This window comes from Entelurus aequoreus, linkage group LG12 (assembly GCF_033978785.1).
Source record: "Entelurus aequoreus isolate RoL-2023_Sb linkage group LG12, RoL_Eaeq_v1.1, whole genome shotgun sequence".
In the NCBI taxonomy this organism is placed as follows: Eukaryota; Metazoa; Chordata; class Actinopteri; order Syngnathiformes; family Syngnathidae; genus Entelurus; species Entelurus aequoreus.
The window spans coordinates 62,452,943-62,477,462 of NC_084742.1; the positions used below are offsets into that span (position 1 = coordinate 62,452,943).

General features: G+C 36.7%; 1 protein-coding gene across 3 annotated transcripts in view; it reads right to left on the reverse strand.

Moving 5' to 3' along the window:
• Nucleotides 1-24,520, reverse strand: part of tbc1d30 (TBC1 domain family, member 30) — a 54,832-nt gene that overhangs the window by 16,759 nt on the left and 13,553 nt on the right. The window contains exons 1-2 of one of the 3 annotated variants that reach the window (XM_062066392.1): nucleotides 7,476-7,908; nucleotides 5,238-5,299 (exon numbers count right to left, since the gene is read on the reverse strand). In XM_062066392.1, coding sequence (XP_061922376.1) covers nucleotides 5,238-5,299; nucleotides 7,476-7,644 — 231 coding nt within the window. In that variant the 5' untranslated portion in view covers nucleotides 7,645-7,908. Of the gene's footprint in view, nucleotides 1-5,237; nucleotides 5,300-5,577; nucleotides 5,659-7,475; nucleotides 7,909-20,376; nucleotides 20,542-24,520 lie in introns of those variants that run through there. The other 2 variants (XM_062066393.1, XM_062066391.1) reach the window with 2 other exon arrangements.

The following is a 24,520-nucleotide window of genomic DNA, read 5'->3' on the forward strand; positions in this document are numbered from 1 at the left end:
ATGAAAAAAAAAAGTCCCACTAAGAGCAGACATACGTTACAGGCAGACAAGAACAGGACCGCCAACAGATCAGCCACTTACGGCGCTCCTTAAAAAAGGTGGGAAAAAGGTGATATTGGGGAAGGGGGGAAGAGTAAAAAAAATATCAGTGAAAGGCTGAACCCTCGGGAGGGGGTCCAGACTGAGTCCAAGGGAAAAAACCTCATTTGCCATAGCACACATACATATTACATATAATCACAACAACTCGCAACAGAGAGGGGGGGGGGAGGGGGGGGAGTTGGGACCCTGGAGGTCGACTGCTGCTATAAAGCGCTACTCAGCCGTCCATCATCCCGAAGAGGAATTAAGCGGTGGTGAAGGCGTGGGATAGGGGTGGGGTCATACTTGCCAACCTTGGACAAGAATGAAAAACACATTTCGGGAGAACATCCGCACCGTAACACAACATAAACACAACAGAACAAATACCCAGAACCCCTTGCAGCACTAACTCTTCCGCTACAATATACATTCTGGGTATCACACCATCTTATCTATATTGTCTTTTAACAAAGAAACAAGGAAGTCACAATCTTTGTTCAATGAATGTTCTGCAGTTTTGTCGTCCCCAAAGTAAGAACTGAACTGGGCAAGAAAGCATTTAGGTTTTCAGCACCGAAGGCTTGGAATAACCTACAATCCAATTAGATTTTCACCTGGTTAAATAAAGGCTACCGTATTTTTCGGACTATAAGTCACAGTTTTTTTTCATAGTTTGGCCGGGGGTGCGACTTATACTCTGGAGCGACTTGTGTGTGAAATTACTAACACATTACCGTAAAATATCAAATAATATTATTTAGCTCATTTACGTAAGAGACTAGACCAGTAGTTCTTAACCATGTTGGAGGTACCGAACCCCACCAGTTTCATATGCGCATTCCCCGAAGCCTTTAGTGAAAAATAAAATGTTGTTTTTAAAAAAATTCAAGACAAAGTTATATGTTTTTGGTAACACTTTAATATGGGGAACATATTCTAAGTAACAAAGACTTAATTTAGAGTTATTTGGACACTAGGGGAACATATTCTAAGTATCAAAGACTTAATTTAGAGTTATTTGGACACTAGGGGAACATATTCTAAGTAACAAAGACTTAATTTAGAGTTATTTGGACACTAGGGGAACATATTCTAAGTAACAAAGACTTAATTTAGAGTTATTTGGACATTAGGGGAATATATTCTAAGTAATAAAGACTTAATTTAGAGTTATTTGGACACTAGGGGAACATATTCTAAGTAATAAAGAGTAATTTAGAGTTATTTGGACACTAGGGGAACATATTCCAAGTAATAAAGACTTAATTTAGAGTTATTTGGACACTAGGGGAACATATTCTAAGTAACAAAGACTTAATTTAGAGTTATTTGGACACTAGGGGAACATATTCTAAGTAACAAAGACTTAATTTAGAGTTATTTGGACACTAGGGGAACATATTCTAAGTAACAAAGACTTAATTTAGAGTTATTTGGACACTAGGGGAACATATTCTAAGTAACAAAGACTTAATTTAGAGTTATTTGGACACTAGGGGAACATATTCTAAGTAATAAAGACTTAATTTAGAGTTATTTGGACACTAGGGGAACATATTCTAAGTAATAAAAACTTAATTTAGAGTTATTTGGACACTAGGGGAACATATTCTAAGTAACAAAGACTTAATTTAGAGTTATTTGGACACTAGGGGAACATATTCTAAGTAATAAAGACTTAATTTAGAGTTATTTGGACACTAGGGGAACATATTCTAAGTAACAAAGCCTTAATTTAGAGTTATTTGGACACTAGGGGAACATATTCTAAGTAACAAAGACTTAATTTAGAGTTATTTGGACACTAGGGGAACATATTCTAAGTAATAAAGACTTAATTTAGAGTTATTTGGACACTAGGGGAACATATTCTAAGTAACAAAGACTTAATTTAGAGTTATTTGGTTAGGGTTAGGACCAGGGTTAGAGGGTTAGGGTTATAATGAGGCCACGCTGAATAAGGCATTAATAAGTACTTAATAATGACTAGTTAAGAGCCAATATGTTACTAATTTGCATGTTAATAAGCAACTAATTAATGGTGAATATGTTCCCCATACTAAAGTGTTACCATGTTTTTTTACTGGTGCACAAAATGAAGCGTGCATGAACATCACCTTGTTCAAACAACAAAACCAACACAGTGCATACACTCACAACAAATTACACACCTGCAAATCAGTCTGCTGTTGTCGTATCCGTAATACGCCGATAGGGAGAAGTTTGTATTTACACGATGAGTCGGGTGTGTCTTGACCTGCGCCGAACCCCTGAGCCCGACTCACCGAACCCCTAGGGTTCCATCGAACCCAGGTTAAGAACCACTGGGCTAGACATATAAGATTTCATGGGATTTAGCGATTAGGAGTGACAGATTGTTTGGTAAACGTATAGCATGTTCTATATGTTATAGTTATTTGAATGACTCTTACCATAATATGTTACGTTAACATACCAGGCACGTTCTCAGTTGGTTATTTATGCCTCATATAACGTACACTTATTCAGCCTGTTGTTCACTATTCTTTATTTATTAGGGTCCGCATGTACCCTGTATAAAGGACTCCCACAGGGAGTCCTTTGTAATTTGACCCACTTAACATGCTTCAAAACTCACCAAATTTGACACACACATCAGGACCTGCAAAAATTGCCATCTAATAAAAAAAACCAAACCCCAAAAATCAAAATTGCGCTCCAGCGCCCCCTAGGAAAAAACAAAAACAAACTGCCTGTAACTCCCACTAGGAAGGTCGTAGAGACATGAAACAAAAACCTCTATGTAGGTCTGACTTAGACCTACATTTCATAATTTAACATCCTCGGGCAAAAACCAACAGGAAGTTGGCAATTTCCCCTTCAAGACAAAATTGTACTAAAAACACTCATTTTTGCCTCTTTGAGCTGTAATTTGACCCCCTTAAAATACTTCAAAACTCACCAAACTTTTCACACACATCAGGACTGGTGGAAATTGCGATCTAAGAAAAAAACCGAACCCCAAAACTCAAAATTGCGCTCTAGCGCAATTTTTGAATAAAACACAGACAAAACTGCTCCTCAGAGGAAAACGCATACAAAACTGTTTGTAACTTCCGGTAGGAACGTCTTAGAGACATGAAACAAATACCTCTATGTAGGTCTCACTTAGACCTACATTTCATAGATTGACATCCTTCAGCAAAAACCAACAGGAAGTTTGCAATCCCTCCTTCAAACCAACATTTTTGTTAAAACCGGTCACCAAACATCAAACATTATCTCCTCTGAGCGCGTTTGTCGTTTCGGCTTCAAACTACTACAGGAGAGAGATTGAACCCTTCTGATTAAAATTTTTCGAAAGCGTTTTGTTAAGTGCTACCGTTTTGATTTTACGAGCCTTCAAAGAACCACTGCTCTGATGCTGCTCCGCTGCTGTTGTTTTAAAGGCCTACTGAAATGAATTTTTTTTATTTAAACGGGGATAGCAGATCTATTCTATGTGTCATACTTGATAATTTCGCGATATTGCCATATTTTTGCTGAAAGGATTTAGTATAGAACAACGACGATAAAGATTGCAACTTTTGGTATCTGATAAAAAAAAGGCTTGCCCCTACCGGAAGTAGCGTGACGTAGTCAGTTGAACATATACGCAAAGTTCCCTATTGTTTACAATGATGGCCGCATGAAGTGAGAGAGATTCGGACCGAGAAAGCGACAATTTCCCCATTAATTTGAGCGAGGATGAAAGATTTGTGGATGAGTAAAGTGCAAGTGAAGGACTAGTGGGGAGTTGAAGCTATTCAGATAGGGAAGATGCTGTGAGAGCCGGGGGTGACCTGATATTCAGCTGGGAATGACTACAACAGTAAATAAACACAAGACATATATATACTCTATTAGCCACAACACAACCAGGCTTATATTTAATATGCCACAAATTAATCCTGCATAAAAACACCTGCGTGTTTGTTACGCTAGCTCCTAGCTCCTATGCTAGCTCCTAGCTCCATAGAACACGCCAATACAATTCAAACACCTGATCAACACACACAATCACTCAGCCCAAAAGACTGTTCACCTAACCCAAGGTTCATAAAGCTTATATATTTTTAAAAAGTTACGTACATACGCAAAAAAAAGTTGCGCACATACGGTCAAGCGATCAAATGTTTAGAAGCCAAAGCTGCATACTCACAGTAGCACGTCTGCGTCTTTGTCATCCAAATCAAAGTAATCCTGGTAAGAGTCTGTGTTGTCCCAGTTCTCTACAGGCGTCTGTGTATCGAAGTCAAAAGTCCTCCTGGTTAGAGTCTCTGTTATCCGAGTTCTTCCATCTTGACTGCATCTTTCGGGAATGTAAACAAAGACGCGCCGGCTGTGTACTGTTGTTGCTGACTACGTTCGAAAAATACGTCCGTTTCGCACCGACAACTTTCTTTTTTGCTTGCTCAGCTTCCTTCTTCATAATGCAATGAACATGATTGCAACAGATTCACGAACACAGATGTCCAGAATACTGTGGAATTATGAAATGAAAACAGAGCTTTTTCGTATTGGCTTCAATGTGGAAGGCATACCCGTGTTCCCCGGGCTACGTCACTTTATAAGTTAACCCGGCCGTATTGGCATGTGTTATAATGTTAAGATTTCATCATTGATATATAAACTATCAGACTGCGTGGTCGGTAGTAGTGGCTTTCAGTAGGCCTTTAAGATGGCTGCTTAAAAGCAGAAAGCACCAGCGTGAGCACAGAATGCAGAGAAGGTAGGTACACTACACAAAAGTATTGGTACACTAGGACTCACACTGGTCAAAAGTATTGGGACATTTAGGAGTAACACTGGACAATAGTATTGGTACACTAGGACTCACAATGGTCAAAAGTATTGGTACATTTAGGACTAACAATAGACAAAGGTATTGGACACCTAGGACTAGCACCAGCCAAAATGCGGACCCGACCAACGCTGCTTGCAGCTTTAATTTTAAATTGCCTTTCAAATGTCTATTCTTGATGTTGGGTTTTATCAAATACATTTCCCCAAAAAATGCGACTTATACTCCAGTGCGACTTATATGTGTTTTTTTCCTTCTTTATTATGCATTTTCGGCCGGTGCGACTTATACTCCGAAAAATACGGTATGTAAAGTTAGCTTCGGTGTTTACCTGCTGGAATCCATTCTTCCCAACAGATGGTTCAATGGTGAACTTCAGCCGAGTGTCCACACCTGTCAACACACACATGTTCAAATATTAGCATCTTGTACTCCAAAGCAAAGATGACACAGCGCACACATTTCATGCTTGGAATCAAACGTTAGCGCTAAGAGTCGCTGTCCTTTTGCGTGGTGGTGCCGAGTCGGACTTTGACACGCGATCCACTCTAACACTCAGCAGCTCGGCGGGGAGGACGTTAAAAAATGCAGATGATGTGAAGAAGGAAGGCAACGGCTTTAAAGTGGTCAAATCGGACTTTAAACGCTTGAAGAGATTATAAGTGGAAAACCTGCTCGGTCGGTCTCGCTCGGTTTGTTTTGCGCCATTCCTGTCTGGCTTCCCACTGCTCAGAGGTTTAGAGGAGGATTAAAAAGCGGAAGCCACGCCCACTTTGTCTGCCAATGACAGATTAGTGACTAAACTGCTCTGCATGGAAGTATAATTATCATTATTATTATTACAAACCACGTTTCCATATGAGTTGGGAAATTGTGTTAGATGTAAATATAAACGGAATACAATGATTTGCAAATCCTTTTCAAGCCATATTCAGTTGAATATGCTACAAAGACAACATATTTGATGTTCAAACTCATAAAAAAATGTTTTTTTGCAAATAATCATTAACTTTAGAATTTGATGCCAGCAACACGTGACAAAGAAGTTGGGAAAGGTGGCAATAAATACTGATAAAGTTGAGGAATGCTCATCAAACACTTATTTGGAACATCCCACAGGTGTGCAGGCAAATTGGGAACAGGTGGGTGCCATGATTGGGTGTAAAAGTAGATTCCATGAAATGCTCAGTCATTCACAAACAAGGATGGGGCGAGGGTCACCACTGTGTCAACAAATGTGTGAGCAAATTGTTGAACAGTTTAAGAAAAACCTTTCTCAAGCAGCTATTGCAAGGAATTTAGGGATTTCACCATCTACGCTCCGTAATATCATCAAAGGGTTCAGAGAATCTGGAGAAATCACTGCACGTAAGCAGCTAAGCCCGTGACCTTCCATCCCTCAGGCTGTACTGCATCAACAAGCGACATTAGTGTGTAAAGGATATCACCACATGGGCTCAGGAACACTTCAGAAACCCACTGTCAGTAACTACAGTTGGTCGCTACATCTGTAAGTGCAAGTTAAAACTCTCCTATGCAAGGCGAAAACCGTTTATCAACAACACCCAGAAACGTCGTCGGCTTCGCTGGGCCTGAGCTCATCTAAGATGGACTGATACAAAGTGGAAAAGTGTTCTGTGGTCTGACGAGTCCACATTTCAAATTGTTTTTGGAAACTGTGGACGTCGTGTCCTCTGGACCAAAGAGGAAAAGAACCATCCGGATTGTTCTAGGCGCAAAGTGTAAAAGCCAGCATGTGTGATGGTATGGGGGTGTATTAGTGCCCAAGACATGGGTAACTTACACATCTGTGAAGGCACCATTAATGCTGAAAGGTACATACAGCTTTTGGAGCAACATATCCAAGCAACGTTACCATGGACGCCCCTGCTTATTTCAGCAAGACAATGCCAAGCCACGTGTTACATCAACGTGGCTTCATAGTAAAAGAGTGCGGGTACTAGACTGGCCTGCCTGTAGTCCAGACCTGTCTCCCATTGAAAATGTGTGGCGCATTATGAAGCCTAAAATAGCACAAGGGAGACCCCCGGACTGTTGAACAACTTAAGCTGTACATCAAGCAAGAATGGGAAAGAATTCCACCTGAGAAGCTTCAAAAATGTGTCTCCTCAGTTCCCAAACGTTTACTGAGTGTTGTTAAAAGGAAAGGCCATGTAACACAGTGGTGAACATGCCCTTTCCCAACTACTTTGGCACGTGTTGCAGCCATGAAATTCTAAGTTAATTATTATTTGCAACAAAAAAATAAAGTTTATGAGTTTGAACATCAAATATCTTGTCTTTGTAGTGCATTCAACTGAATATGGCTTGAAAATGATTTGCAAATCATTGTATTCCGTTTATATTTACATCTAACACAATTTCCCAACTCATATGGAAACGGGGTTAGTATTACTGTCTGTAGGCATCACACTGACTCAACTGTTATCATGACGATGACGTAATGTACAAACATGCACCACGACCGGCCGCCGGGGGGCGTGCTAGCGTGCAAAGGCAGGGACATGCTATGACTTGTTGTGATGCGCGGCGGGTCCGTCGACGTCACCTGGCTCCAGCGTGCACAGCAGCCGCGGCGCGCTCCTCGAGATGCCGTTCCTCTTCCTGAGCACGCTGCTGATGACGTCACCGACCCCTCCCGACGGCTGCCTGCCGCCCGCCCGCGGCCTCCTGCCGCAGTAGGAGGAGGACGCGGCGGCCAGGCGCTCCTGCCGCATAATCCACCCCAAAATGAGTCCCCGCCCGGTCAGCTCATGGCTCCGATCGCTCTGGACGTCTTGCTCGCGAACGGACCGAACATCGCCGCTCCCTCTTTCAAAAACAAAGCGACAAAGATGGCTACTTCCGCGTTGAACGCCAACACGGAGCGAAGCTTCGAGAAGAGAAATGGTCACTAATTGTCATTTGCAGAGCGTTAAACCAAAAAAAAAGATGCTGATCCTCTTCCTCGTCTTCTCTTCCTCCTCCTCCTTCTTGCGTCATCAGGGGGCGGAGCAAGGATGCCGAGCATCATCATCATCATCATCATCATCATCATCATCATCATCATGGAGCAAGGTGAGTTCACTCTTTCATTTCATTCAAACATATTTTCATGTTCCTATCAAGGTTTTATGCTGCCGATCATCCATTAGTGATATCAACACCGATACTGATCATAACTAGAAGGACAGAATGTAGTGTGAATGTAAGAATAGTTGGAATGTTGTGACTGTTGAAGTAGAGAACACAATTCCTGAACAGGCTGAATATTTTTGAAGTGGGAACAGTTTGAATCAGATGAAAAAATGTTGGAATTGAAGAATGTCCCATTCATTTCAATAGGAATTTCCCAAAAAGTTGGGAATTTCGAGAAAAGCGAGAATTTTTTTTAATTTAATTTTTTTTAAATGGTAAAAACTTGAATGGTTTGAATGACTTGAAACGGATGGTTTTAGAATGTTTGAAATCGGTCGAGAAATGTTGACGTAGTAACATGTTGAATTGAGAAATGGTATTACGGAATCCCTGGAATTTCGGGAAAAGGGGACATTTTCCAGTTTAAAAAACAACTTCGTTTTTTTGTCCTGATTAAGAGGAATGTTTTGATGGTAGGACGGTTGAAAAATGTGGAAGGAGTAGTCTCCAGTAAAAAAGGTGGAAATAGGGCTTTGGAAAACCAGGAATTCTGGAAAATCCTGGAATTTGTCAAGGGAAAGCCCACAATTCCCGAATAAGCTGAGCAGTTTGAAGTTGGAATGGTTTAAATCGGATGGAAAATTTGGAAGGTAGAGCGCGCAATAAGAAGAAGAAGAAAAAGAAAAAATAGAAAAAGAAGAAAGAGAAAAAGAAAGAGAAAAAGAAGAAGAAAGAGAAAAAGAAAGAAAAGAAGAAAAAGAAAAAGAAAAAGAAAGAGAAAGAAGAAGAAAAAGAAGAAGAAGAAGAAAAAGAAGAAGAAGAAAAAGAAAGAAGAAGAAGAAAAACAAAGAGAAAGAAGAAGAAGAAAAAGAAAGAGAAAAAGATAAAGAAAAAGAAGAAGAAAAAGAAAGAGAAACAAGAAGAAGAACAAGAAAAAGAAAGAAGAAGAAGAAAAAGAAGAGAAACAAGAAGAAGAAGAAGAAAAAGAAAGAAAAAGAAGAAGAAAAAGAAGAAGAAGAAGAAAAAGAAGAGAAAGAAGAAGAAGAAAAAGAAGAAAGATAAAGAAAAAGAAGAAGAAGAAAAAGAAACAAGAAGAAGAAGAAAAAGAAAGAGAAAGAAGAAGAAGAAAAAGAAGAGAAAGAAGAAGAAGAAAAAGAAGAAGAAGGAGAACAAAAAGAAGAAGAAGAAGAAAAAGAAAAAGAAGAAAAAGAAAAAGAAGAAAAAGAGAAAGAAGAAGAAAAAGAAAGAGAAAGAAGAAAAAAAGTAGAAGAAAAAGAAAAAGAAGAAGAAGAAAAAGAACAAGAAGAACAAGAAAAAGAAGAAGAAGAAGAAAAAGAAAAAGAAAAAGAAGAAGAAAAAGAAAAAAAAAGAAAACGAAAAAGAAGAAGAAGAAAGAGAAAGAGAAAGAGAAGAAAAAGAAGAAGAAGAAGAAACCATCTACTACTTTTTGAAATAATTTTATTTTTTCACTAAAAGTCCTCGCGTGTCCAGGGAAACATTCCATTAGTTTGTAAACATCAACAAAAACAACAGAAAAAAAAGATTTTGATAAAAAGTAAATATCACCCTGCTCTCTGTAGTATCAATTATATAGTGATACCTACCTTAATATCAACACTTCTTATATGTTGTGCAGTTGTTGTTCCATGGACTCTTATTCATCTACTTATATTAAGATCTGCTTACTTCCATCTGCACTTCTTAAACTTGACTTATTTCTTGGTGTTGTTCTAAGCTCCTGGCTTTTGCTCTGTGTGTAACATGTTTAGCCTCATCCTCCAGTGATAATGCTACTTAAGACACTAAGAAATGCAGTTTATCTGCTGTAATGGAGGTGATTATTATTAGTTTAGGGGAGCGGCTCCACACTAATTAGCTGCTAGCCTCTTTTCAACTAGCAGATCGGCATTAAAAGATATGAATCGGTCTCATACTTTTTCACAGAAATCATCTGATTGATCGGCACATCCCTAATTTATTTATTTTTTACTCAAACTTCCAACATTTACTGTTTTTACTGCAACATTTGACTAAAACTATCCAAACACTTGAATACATCACAACTAAAGCAGCTCCAAGTAATGATCACATCAATCAAACATAATTAATGTGGCCCAATTTTGGTCTGTAATACTAATTACTTATAATGATTAGACTCCTATAAAATGGCCACACCCCACCCTAAACCAAACAGACACACTCAGTATGTTTACATGCACTAAAATACTAATTATTTACTCATTTAGGTTGAAACCAGTTTTTTAAAACATATAAAAACCATAATAGTTTTGCGTGCATCTTGTAAAACAGGTTTTTGACTTTTTAAAAGGTGGGATAAACATATCTAGAAGATGTGATCCTAAACCAAACATACACACTCAGTATGTTTACATGCACTAAAATACTAATTATTGACTCATTTTGGTTGCAACCAACTTTTTAAAACGTATAAAAACCATAATAGTTTTGCGTGCATCTTGTGAATCATGTTTTTGACTTTTTAAAGGTGGGATAAACATATCTAGAAGATGCGATCCTAAATCAAACATACACACTCAGTATGTTTACATGCACTAAAATACTAATTTTTGACTCATTTTGGTTGCGACCAACTTTTTAAAACGTATAAAAACAATAGTAGTTTTGCATGCATCTTGTAAATCATGTTTTTGACTTTTTAAAGGTGGGATAAACGTATCTAGAAGATGTGATCCTAAATCAAACATACACACTCAGTATGTTTACATGCACTAAAATACTAATTATTGACTCATTTTGGTTGAAACCAGTTTTTTAAACCATAATAGTTTTGCATGCATTTTGGAAAACATGTTTTTGACTTTTTAAAAGGTGGGATAAACGTATCTAGAAGATGTGATCCCAAATCAAACAGACACACTCAGTATGTTTACATGCACTAAAATACTAATTATTGACTCATTTTGGTTGAAACCAGTTTTTTAAAACATATAAAAACAATAATAGTTTTGCGTGCATCTTGGAAATCATGTTTTTGACTTTTTAGAGGTGGGATAAACATATCTAGAAGATGTGATCCCAAATCAAACATACACACTCAGTATGTTTACATGCACTAAAATACTAATTATTGACTCATTTTGGTTGAAACCAGTTTTTAAACCATAATAGTTTTGCATGCATCTAGGAAAACATGTTTTTGACTTTTTAAAGGTGGGATAAACATATCTAGAAGATGTGATCCTAAATCAAACATACACACTCAGTTTGTTTATATGCACTAAAATACTAATTATTGACTCATTTTGGTTGCGACCAACTTTTTAAAACGTATAAAAACAATAGTAGTTTTGCGTGCATCTTGTAAATCATGTTTTTGACTTTTTAAAGGTGGGATAAACATATCTAGAAGATGTGATCCTAAACCAAACATACACACTCAGTATGTTTACATGCACTAAAATACTAATTATTGACTCATTTTGGTTGCGACCAACTTTTTAAAACGTATAAAAACAATAGTAGTTTTGCATGCATCTTGTAAATCATGTTTTTGACTTTTTAAAGGTGGGATAAACGTATCTAGAAGATGTGATGCCAAATCAAACATACACACTCAGTATGTTTACATGCACTAAAATACTAATTATTGACTCATTTTGGTTGAAACCAGTTTTTTAAACCATAATAGTTTTGCATGCATTTTGGAAAACATGTTTTTGACTTTTTAAAGGTGGGATAAACATATCTAGAAGATGTGATCCTAAATCAAACATACACACTCAGTTTGTTTACATGCACTAAAATACTAATTATTGACTCATTTTGGTTGCGACCAACTTTTTAAAACGTATAAAAACAATAGTAGTTTTGCATGCATCTTGTAAATCATGTTTTTGACTTTTTAAAGGTGGGATAAACATATCTAGAAGATGTAATTGTAAACCAGTTTCCTCTTGCATGTTTACACTTCCATCCATCCATCATGGTGTTCGGTGTTCTACGTACCTGCCAGTCTTCCTACTTTAAAAAAAAAAAAGATGCTGTTCTTTCTTTTACTAAATAGTGCCGACAAATGTAATTTAAAAGTAGCCAGAATGTGAGTTTTTATTATGATACAACTTGGAATTATTCACTTAAATATAGGGATGATGTTTGATAAAAAATTATTGAGTTCGAGCCCATTATCGAATCCTCTTATCGAACCGATTCCTTATCGATTCTCTTATCGAAACCAGATAGGTTGTTGTATATGGAAAAAAAATACAATATTTGGTTTAACAAAAGCTCACTTTTATTCTATAAGAAAAAACTAAATACAAATAAAATAAATAAATATTGACTGTTCTTACCCAAAGTATATTAAGTGGGATTTTTCAGAAAAACAAATACATACAGTAACACAAAAACAACCTGTCTCTGTGATCACTATAGGTGTATAAATAATAATATAGTGTTAAATAAAATCAGTCCCTTGGGCACAAAACTGAAAATAATACAGCTCTCCAAAAAGTGCACTTCTGCTGCTATTGGAACATACTAACTACACACACAGGCAGACAGCTAACAAACAATCCAAGACGTCTAATTAAGTTCCAAAGCAGATTAATCCATTTAGGCTCTTTATTGTTGTTGATCTTGCTTTGTCTTTTCCTATTTTTACTTTTGTCTTGCACTGGACTGTTTTTGTTTTTTTTTTAAACTGAAATACACACTATGACAAATGTATAAGCTATGTGATTCAATTAACATACTGAAATGTAATACACAATATGTAAATATTAGCTTCACACAAATATACAGTACTATCATCAAACAAATACTTCTGAGTGTTGAAACTATTTTGATGGTGAAAATACACGACTGGCAGCCATTTTAAGTCCTCAAAACATCCATTGAAACAGTGCACAAAAATGGTTTTTCAATAAACACCTTACTATCAAACTTAAACACTTTCCACCTTAATATTGAGTTACATAAACAAGTTAAACAGTTTACTTACAGACTTATCTTTTCCAAGGCTTGTAAGACCTAACACAACTTGTCTACTTCTCAATTGTCTCATGAACTGAACTGACGTCGCCAACCCGGAAGTGCCCAAACTAATGACGCGTAGTATTTTCATATCGCCACAAGGTGTCAGTAAGAGTCTACAATCAAATGGGAAGAACATTGCAGGTCCCACAGGGCATTTCCTGTGGGAAAGGATTCGTTCTCAGGGATTCGAATAAAGAACCAACTCTTTTTCTTTACTATAGTGGCCTCGATAACGGGAACCGGTTCTCAAAAAGGGATTCAATTCCATGAAATCGTTTCTTTTCTTATCGAACAACCGGGAGAACCGGTTTCGAACATCATCCCTACTTTAATATAATTTACTTCTTACTTTACTTTGTATTGTAAGGTAGAGATTAGCTGATTCCAGTAGATTATAATTAGTGGATAATAACAATCATAATCATACATAATTATTATTATTATATTGTTGTTAGTGCATGGAGCATTCCCATGTCTTTAAAAACAAGACACGCCAAGCCTGTTTTGAACTTGAATTAAGGTCCTTTGCACGCACTACAATTATGTGCTGAGATGCAAAAGTGAAACTTAAACATAACTTTGTCCGATGGGGGCAACATATTTTTGTCATATTTTCCACCTCATTCTGGTGAATGTGATCTAGGAGTCCCTGTGAGGCTTTACATTTGAGCAAGAGGCTGTGTGGTCTTACACGTTTGATTAAAACAACCCGATTGAACAGAAAACGGATTTTATCTGAACTTTTATGACATCTTAATTTATAACTAACAGATTTAAAAGGAAGAAAACACATCTTCAAATTCTTACAAAATCCCTGGCCACACTGCAAAAACTGAAATCTATTTTGAATGGGAAAAATAAAATAAAAAAGTAATTATGGGAAATCCGGGAATTTTTTTTGGAATTGTTGAAGTAGAGCACAAAATTCCTGGACAGGCTGAATATTTTGAAGTTGGAACAGTTTGAATCAGATGAAAAATGTGGGAATTGTGGAACTTTGAAAAATGCCCCATTCCTTTCAATAGGAATTTCCCAAAAATGTGGGAATTTCGAGAAAAGCGGGATTTAAAAAAAAAAAAAAAAGGTAAAAACTTCAATGGTTTGAATGAGTTGAAATGATTGGTGCTGGAATGTTTCAAATCTGTTGAGAAATGTTGACGTAGTAACATGTTGAATTGAGAAATGGTATTACGGAATTCCTGGAATTTCAGGAAAAGGGGAAATTTTCCAGTTCAATAATCAACTTCGTTTTTTGTCCTGATTAACAGGAATGTTTTGACGGTAGAACGGTTGAAAAATGTGGAAGGAGTAGTCTCCAGAAAAAAATGGTGGAAATAGGGCTTTGGAAAACCAGGAATTCTGGAAAATCCTGACATTTTTTTGAACTTAGAAAAAGGGTACTTTCGAGGATGGTGGAATGGTTTGAATCGGTTGAAAAATGTGGAAATGGTGGAAGTTTGAAAAATGGCCAATTCATTTTGAATGGGGAAAATGAAAAAAATAAAATAAAAAGGAATTATGGGAAATCCGGGAATTTTTTTTAGAATTGTTGAAGTGGAGCACAACATTCCTGAACAGGCTGAATATTTTGAAGTGGGAACAGTTTGATTTAGATGAAAAATGTGGGAATTGTGGAACTTTGAAGAATGTCACATTAATTTGAATAGGAATTTCCTAAAAATTTGTGAATTTCGAGAAAAGCGGGAATTAAAAAAAAAAAAGGTAAGAACTTGAATGAGTTGAAATGGTTGGTGTTGGAATTTTTCAAATCTCTCGAGAAATATTGACGTAGTAGCATGTTGAATTGAGAAATGGTATTACGGAATTCCTGGAATTTGAGGAAAAGGGGAAATTTTCCAGTTCAAAAATCAACTTCGTTTTTTGTCCTGATTAACAGGAATGTTTTGACGGTAGAACGGTTGAAAAATGTGGAAGGAGTAGTCTCCAGAAAAAAATGGTGGAAATAGGGCTTTGGAAAACCAGGAATTCTGGAAAATCCTGAAATTTTTTTGAACTTAGAAAAAGGGTACTTTCGAGGATGGTGGAATGTGTTGAAGGTGGAAAGATTTGAATCGGTTGAAAAATGTGGAAATGGTGGAAGTTTGAAAAATGGCCAATTCATTTTGAATGGGGAAAATGAAAAAAATAAAATAAAAAGGAATTATGGGAAATCCGGGAATTTTTTTAGAATTGCTGAAGTGGAGCACAACATTCCTGAACAGGCTGAATATTTTGAAGTGGGAACAGTTTGATTTAGATGAAAAATGTGGGAATTGTGGAACTTTGAAGAATGTCACATCAATTTGAATAGGAATTTCCTAAAAATTTGGGAATTTCGAGAAAAGCGGGAATTAAAAAAAAAAAAGGTAAGAACTTGAATGAGTTGAAATGGTTGGTGTTGGAATTTTTCAAATCTCTCGAGAAATATTGACGTAGTAACATGTTGAATTGAGAAATGGTATTACGGAATTCCTGGAATTTCAGGAAAAGGGGAAATTTTCCAGTTCAAAAATCAACTTCGTTTTTTGTCCTGATTAACAGGAATGTTTTGACGGTAGAACGGTTGAAAAATGTGGAAGGAGTAGTCTCCAGAAAAAAATGGTGGAAATAGGGCTTTGGAAAACCAGGAATTCTGGAAAATCCTGACATTTTTTTGAACTTAGAAAAATGGTACTTTCGAGGATGGTGGAATGTGTTGAAGGTGGAAAGGTTTGAATCGGTTGAAAAATGTGGAAATGGTGAAAGTTTGAAAAATGGCCAATTCATTTTGAATGGGGAAAATGAAAAAAAATAAAATAAAAAGGAATTATGGGAAATCCGGGAATTTTTTTTAGAATTGTTGAAGTGGAGCACAACATTCCTGAACAGGCTGAATATTTTGAAGTGGGAACAGTTTGATTTAGATGAAAAATGTGGGAATTGTGGAACTTTGAAGAATGTCACATCAATTTGAATAGGAATTTCCTGAAAATTTGGGAATTTCGAGAAAAGCGGGAATTAAAAAAAAAAAAAAGGTAAGTTGGTGTTGGAATGTTTCAAATCTCTCGAGAAATATTGACGTAGTAACATGTTGAATTGAGAAATGGTATTACGGAATTTCTGGAATTTCGGGAAATTTTCCAGTTCAAAAAACAACTTAGTTTTTTGTCCTCATTAAGAGGAATGTTTTGACGGTAGAACGGTTGAAATGCATTGAAAAATGTAGAAAGGCTAGTCTCCCGGAAAAAAAAACAGGAATTCTGGAAAATCCTGGAATTTTTGGGGGGCATTTGACATGTATTTAATTGTATTTCTGGACTGAATATGTCAAAAACTCAATAAATGTCCGCCCTGAGATGGGTAGGTTGTGAGTTCAAACCCCGGCCGAGTCATACCAAAGACTATAAAAATGGGGAGCCATTACCTCCCTGCTTGGCACTCAGCATCAAGGGTTGGAATTGGGGGGGTAAATCACCAAAAATTATTCCTGGGCGCGACCACCGCTGCTGCTCACTGCTCACCTCCCCTCCCAGGGGGTGATCAAGGGTGATAAGAGAATAATTTCGCCACACCTAGTGTGTGTGTGACAATCATTGGTACTTTAACTTTAACTTAAAAAAAAGAAATAATGTGATTGAATGGAATGTATAATTTTCCAAAATACCCCAAATCCTGAAAACAAAACACATTTTATAGAAGAACTAGAAAAACTGGGTCCTACCTCCCAATGGTAGACAATCTTGAATCCAGATGCTGATCCAGATTATGTTTTTCTTATTCTTTCATTCCCTGAAAGTTTCATTAGAATCCGGCCATAACTTTTTAAAACTATGTTGGAAACTAACCAAGAAACAAACAAACAAACTTCAGTGAATACATACTGTAACCTCCTGGCTGAGGTAATTAGCGAAAGGATCAAGGAAATAGTTTGTTTTGTACGTCTGTGGCGTCCAAACGGGCTGCAAGAGAGTTCACTCTTTGCACCGGTGTCAGCAGCTGGGCATGTTGGTTCTACAGTGGAACGAAATAACCTGCTAGAGTGAACCCTCTGCTGTGTGTGTGAGGATGGGATCTTTTTAAGTGTTCTTTCTTAATCCATAGTCATGTTTTAAAGCAGCTAGTATTTTTCCCGTGTAGCGTGTCTTCTCGTGACCTCCTTGCTTTTATCTGATGTCCGCTCGTAAACTCTTTGGTTTGTCTTAAGGGCTCACAGAGCTGTTTTGGCCAGCTCCTTATCTGTTTTGAAGGAGCAGCTGCATTTTTTTATGGGCGGGAGGGGCTGTTTTCGCTCTACATAAGCTGACTCTTTTTGTTTGAATTTAGACTTTTTGGGATATGTTTGAGTGTTCTTTCTTAATCCATAGTCATGTTTTAAAGCAGCTAGTATTTTACCTCCTTGCTTTTATCTGATGTCCGCTCGTAAACTCTTTGTTTTTGTCTTAAGGGCTCCTGTTTGTCGTTTTGGCCAGCTCCTTATCTGTTTTGAAGGAGCAGCTGCATTTCTTTCTGACTCTTTTTGTTCTAATTTAGACCTTTTCTTGGCGATGCTATGGTTGCGTCGTCAGGGCTGGTCTCCTAAAGCTTTAGTAAAACTCGGCCGAGCCCTATTCTGTCTCTGTGGTCCTTTTTACTCAACATATATGTCATCCGAAAGAACTTGGGAGTGATCAGTGTGTTTTATTCCCTGAGAGGAAGACTGGTCGCTCGCAACATGTGTCGCTCTGTTTGTCTCTGTAGGTGGAGGCGGGGCCACAAACACAAATTTAGCATTAAAATGTAAAGATAATGTTGCATTCATGATCCGGATCACTCTGCAAATCAAATGACTTTTTCCTTATTCCATTTCTGACATTTCCTGAAAGTTGTTCAAAATCCGTCCGTAACTGTTGTCTAACCCAAACACTATTATTATACTTATTACAAAACCTCCTGGTATGGTCAAAAATGATGGTGTGAAATACGTATAAATGAACATTTACATCACTTTTAATTGATTGAACACCCTCGTTAGTAAAGACGGCGATGAGCACAGAGGGATTCATTCAATGCAATAGTGTTTCTCACCTTCTTTATCAATGTGCTAGCACTCTTTCTTTGGTCCCAAGGTAGATTATTTTGCAGTCTATAATCTATAAAAACAAACAAGAACCGGTTCTCAATTCTCATCACTAAATTACGCAATAAGTTACTGCATACGTGAGCAGCCAAATTATAGTCTTTGTAACCTGTTTGCTTACTGACTACTAGAAGAGAAGTTGCTTAATATGTTCACTATTTTATGATGTTTCCTTTCAGTGTTCTAAAATTCTTATTTGATTGCAATAAGAAACATATGTTTAATGTATCATAACATTTTCTGTTAAAATAAAGCAAATAATTGACTTCTTTTGTAGTCCCTTTTATTTTGAAAAGCATTGAAATACATTTTGGTACCGATACTAAAATATTGGTATCTACAAAACCCAAAACCAGATACGTTCTCACATTGTGTAAACGGTAAATAAAAAGAGAATACAATGATTTGCAAATCCTTTTCAACTTATATTCAATTGAATAGACTGCAAAGACAAGATATTTAACCTTCAAACTGGTCAACTTTGTTATTTTTGGCAAATATTAGCTCATTTGGACTTTGATGCCTGCAACATGTTTCAAAAAAGCTGGCACAAGTGGCAAAAAAGACTGAGAAAGTTGAGGAATGCTCATCAAACACTTATTTGGAACATCCCACAGGTGAACAGGCAAATTGGGAACAGGTGGGTGCCATGATTGGGTATAAAAGCAGCTTCCATGAAATGCTCAGTCATTCACAAACAAGGACGGGGGCGAGGGTCACCACTTTGTCAACAAATGTGTGAGCAAATTGTTGAACAGTTTAAGAACAACATTTCTCAACCAGCTATTGCAAGGAATTTAGGGATTTCACCATCTACGCTCCGTAATATCATCAGAGAATCTGGAGAAATCACTGCATATAAGCGATGATATTACGGACCTTCGATCCCTCAGGCGGCACTGCATCAAAAAGTGACATCAGTGTGTAAAGGATATCAACCACATGGGCTCAGGAACACTTCAGAAAACCACTGTCAGTAACTACAGTTGGTCGCTACATCTGTAAGTGCTAGTTAAAACTCGACTACGGAAAGCCAAAGCCATTTATCAACAACACCCAGAAACGCCGCCGGTTTCGCTGGGCCCGAGCTCATCTAAGGTGGACTGATGCAAAGTGGAAAAGTGTTCTGTGGTCTGATGAGTCCACATTTCAAATTGTTTTTGGAAACTGTGGACGTCGTGTCCTCCGGACCAAAGAGGGAAAGAACCATCCGGATTGTTGTAGGCGCAAAGTGTAAAAACCAGCGTGTGTGATGGTATGGGGGTGTATTAGTGGCCAAGACATGGGTAACTTACACATCTGTGAAGGCACCATTAATGCTGAAAGGTACATACAGGTTTTGGAGCAACATATGTTGCCATCCAAGCAACGTTACCATGGACGCCCCTGCTTATTTCAGCAAGACAATGCCAAGCCACGTGTTACATCAACGTGGCTTCATAGTAAAAGAGTGCGGGTACTAGACTGGCCTGCCTGTAGTCCAGACCTGTCTCCCATTGAAAATGTGTGGCGCATTATGAAGCCTAAAATAGCACAACGGACTGTTGAACAACTTAAGCTGTACATCGAGCAAGAATGGGAAAGAATTCCACTTCAAAAATGTGTCTCCTCAGTTCCCAAACCTTTACTGAGTGTTATTAAAAGGAAAGGCCATGTAACACAGTGGTAAAAATGCCCCTGAGACAACTTTTTTGCAATGTGTTGCTGCCATTAAATTCTAAGTTATTGATTATTTGCACAAAAAAAAACCAAGTTTCTCAGTGTGAACATGAAATATCTTGTCTTTGCAGTCTATTCTATTGAATATAAGTTGAAAAGGATTTGCAAATCATTGTATTCTCTTTTTGTTGACCATTTACACAACGTGACAACTTCACACTGTTTGGGTTTTGTAGATTACAGACTGCAAAATATTCCACCTTGGGACCAAACAAAGTTATGAGTGTCAGCACTTTGATAAAGAAGGTGAGAAACACTAAACAGTAAAGTATAAAGGTGGCCTTCTTCAGGCATAACTAAAAGTGATGTTTATTTATACATTTCATTCATCATTTTTATGTATTTCGTATTGTTTTCTGCAGGTAAAACTACATTTATTCTTCATATTTAATTGGATTTAAATGATGTTTTTACAGGAAATTTGCTTTGGTTTTTGCACGACGTGTCTTCATCGACAAAAAAAGGGGGACACTAGATAAAAAGTAGAGTTGACGTTTCTTACGTCTTTTCTGCGAGACGGCTTGCAGGCACGCCGTGATGATGTCGTAGTTTTTTTGCAGTTTGTGCTCAAGTCGGTCGTGTCGTTTCAGCTGGCGGATGAGCTTCGCCGACTGGACGCCCGTGCGGTACTTGACCTCCTGCAGGACGGCACACAGCTCCTCGGGCGCTGCAACAAACACAAGGTGGGGGACAATCGTGTTTCATTGTGGCGGTAAAGTTTACGCTAAATAATCCTCTAAAACTAAAAACACACAAACAGCATGAAGTAAACGCAACAGAAAAATGCTGCAGGATCACAAACAAATACAGCAGCAAAACATTTGATTAGCATCCTTTGGAACTCTCTTAGCTATTTTGCCTAGCATTATTCAAAACAAATGCCACAAACCCCTGAAACAACTGCATGGGAGAAATGCTGCAAGTTGGCAAAACAAAACTGACTCGCATTAGCTATATATAAGGTTGTAACTATTCATAAACAGCATTAATAATGACCATGGTAAAGCTCCAGGCGGCTAGTATTACTGTTTTGTCAATTTTTTTAATTACATTTTTATTGACATCCAGCATCAGACATTCCTATCCATACATCTATCTTCTGCCCTGAATGTCAAAATATTGTTTTGTTTCTATCCCAACGATGCACCCCACACCCACAAAAAAAGAGAAAAACAGCAAAAAAACAAACAAAGACAAAACAAACCAAAGTAATAATAATAACAAATAAAAAAATTAAAAAGTATAATAATAATAATAAAAAATAATATAAACTGCACATTTCCCTTTTTCACAATAAAACCTATTTCCCCGCACTTTTCACAATAAAATGGTGTTTCCTGCACATTCGACCTTTTCCCAATAAAACATTTTCTCCTGCACGTTTGTCTTTATCACAATAAACATTTATTTTCCTGCATATTCAACATTTTATTGTGAAAATGTTGAATATGCAGGAAAATACATTTTATTGAATCATCTTTAGCTAAAATGTATTTTCCTGCACATTTCCTTTTTCCACAATAAAACCTATTTCCCCGCACTTTTCCCAATAAAATGGCGTTTCCTGCACATTAGACCTTTTCACAATAAAACATTTTCTCCTGCATGTTTGTCTTTATCACAATAACATTTATTTTCCTGCATACTCAACATTTTATTGTGAAAATGTATTTTCCTGCATATTCAACATTTTCACAATAAAATGTAAAACTTCTTCCTTCACACTCAACCTTTTCACAATAAAACCTCTTTTGCGGCACATTAAACCCTCCATCCATCCATTTTCTACCGATCTTTTCACAATAAATATATTTTCCTACACATTCAACCTTTTCAAAATAAAACAGCCTTCTCTGCACATTTCCCTTTTTCACAATAAAACCTATTTTCCCGCACTTTTCCCAATAAAATGGCGTTTCCTGCACATTAGACCTTTTCACAATAAAACATTATCTCCTGCATGTTTTTATTTATCACAATAACATTTATTTTCCTGCATATTCAACATTTTATTGTGAAAATGTATTTTCCTGCATATTCAACATTTTCACAATAAAATGTAAAACTTCTTCCTTCACACTCAACCTTTTCCCAATAAAACCTCTTTTGCGGCACATTAAACCCTCCATCCATCCATCTTCTACCGATCTTTTCACAATAAATATATTTTCCTACACATTCAACCTTTTCAAAATAAAACATCCTTCTCTGCACATTTCACTTTTTCACAATAAAACCTATTTCCCCGCACTTTTCCCAATAAAATTGTGTTTCCTGCACATTCAACCTTTTCCCAATAAAACATTTCCTCCTGCACGTTTGTCTTTATCACAATAACATTTATTTTCCTGCATATTCAACATTTTATTGTGAAAATGTTGAATATGCAGGAAAATACATTTTATTGAATCATCTTTAGCTAAAATGTATTTTCCTGCACATTTCCTTTTTCCACAATAAAACCTATTCCCCCGCACTTTTCCCAATAAAATGGCGTTTCCTGCACATTAGACCTTTTCACAACAAAACATTTTCTCCTGTATGTTTTTATTTATCACAACAACATTTATTTTCCTGCATATTCAACATTTTATTGTGAAAATGTATTGTCCTGCATATTCAACATTTTCACAATAAAATGTAAAACTTCTTCCTTCACACTCAACCTTTTCACAATAAAACCTCTTTTGCGGCACATTAAACCCTCCATCCATCCATCTTCTACCGATCTTTTCACAATAAATATATTTTCCTACACATTCTACCTTTTCAAAATAAAACATCCTTCTCTGCAAATTTCACTTTTTCACAATAAAACCTATTTTCCCGCACTTTTCCCAATAAAACCTCTTTTGCGGCACATTAAACCCTCCATCCATCCATCTTCTACCGATCTTTTCACAATAAATATATTTTCCTACACATTCTACCTTTTCAAAATAAAACATCCTTCTCTGCAAATTTCACTTTTTCACAATAAAACCTATTTTCCCGCACTTTTTGGCGTTTCCTGCACATTAGACCTTTTAACAATAAAACATTTTCTCCTGCACGTTTGTCTTTATCACAATAAAATGTATTTTCCTGCATACTCAACATTTTATTGTGAAAATGTATTTTCCTGCATATTCAACATTTTCACAATAAAATGTAAAACTTCTTCCTTCACACTCAACCTTTTCCCAATAAAACCTCTTTTGCGGCACATTAAACCCTCCATCCATCCATCTTCTACCGATCTTTTCACAATAAATATATTTTCCTACACATTCTACCTTTTCAAAATAAAACATCCTTCTCTGCAAATTTCACTTTTTCACAATAAAACCTATTTCCCCGCACTTTTCCCAATAAAACGGCGTTTCCTGCACATTAGACCTTTTCACAATACAACATTTTCTCCTGCACGTTTGTCTTTATCACAATAAAATGTATTTTCCTGCATACTCAACATTTTACTGTGAAAATGTATTTTCCTGCATATTCAACATTTTCACAATAAAATGTAAAACTTCTTCCTTCACACTCAACCTTTTCACAATAAAACCTCTTTTGCGGCACATTAAACCCTCCATCCATCCATTTTCTACTGATCTTTTCACAATAAATATATTTTCCTACACGTTCAACCTTTTCAAAATAAAACAGCCTTCTCTGCACATTTCCCTTTCTCACAATAAAACCTATTTCCCCGCACTTTTCCCAATAAAATGGCGTTTCCTGCACACTAGACCTTTTCACAATAAAACATTTCCCCCTGCATGTTTGTCTTTATCACAATAAACATTTATTTTCCTGCATATTCAACATTTTATTGTGAAAATGTATTTTCCTGCATATTCAACATTTTCACAATAAAATGTAAAACTTCTTCCTTCACACTCAACCTTTTCACAATAAAACCTCTTTTGCGGCACATTAAACCCTCCATCCATCCATCTTCTACCGATCTTTTCACAATAAATATATTTTCCTACATATTCTACCTTTTCAAAATAAAACATCCTTCTCTGCAAATTTCACTTTTTCACAATAAAACCTATTTCCCCGCACTTTTCCCAATAAAACGGCGTTTCCTGCACATTAGACCTTTTAACAATAAAACATTTTCTCCTGCACGTTTGTCTTTATCACAATAAAATGTATTTTCCTGCATACTCAACATTTTACTGTGAAAATGTATTTTCCTGCATATTCAACATTTTCACAATAAAATGTAAAACTTCTTCCTTCACACTCAACCTTTTCACAATAAAACCTCTTTTGCGGCACATTAAACCCTCCATCCATCCATTTTCTACCGATCTTTTCACAATAAATATATTTTCCTACACATTCAACCTTTTCAAAATAAAACAGCCTTCTCTGCACATTTCCCTTTTTCACAATAAAACCTATTTTCCCGCACTTTTCCCAATAAAATGGCGTTTCCTGCACATTAGACCTTTTCACAATAAAACATTATCTCCTGCATGTTTTTATTTATCACAATAACATTTATTTTCCTGCATATTCAACATTTTATTGTGAAAATGTATTTTCCTGCATATTCAACATTTTCACAATAAAATGTAAAACTTCTTCCTTCACACTCAACCTTTTCACAATAAAACCTCTTTTGCGGCACATTAAACCCTCCATCCATC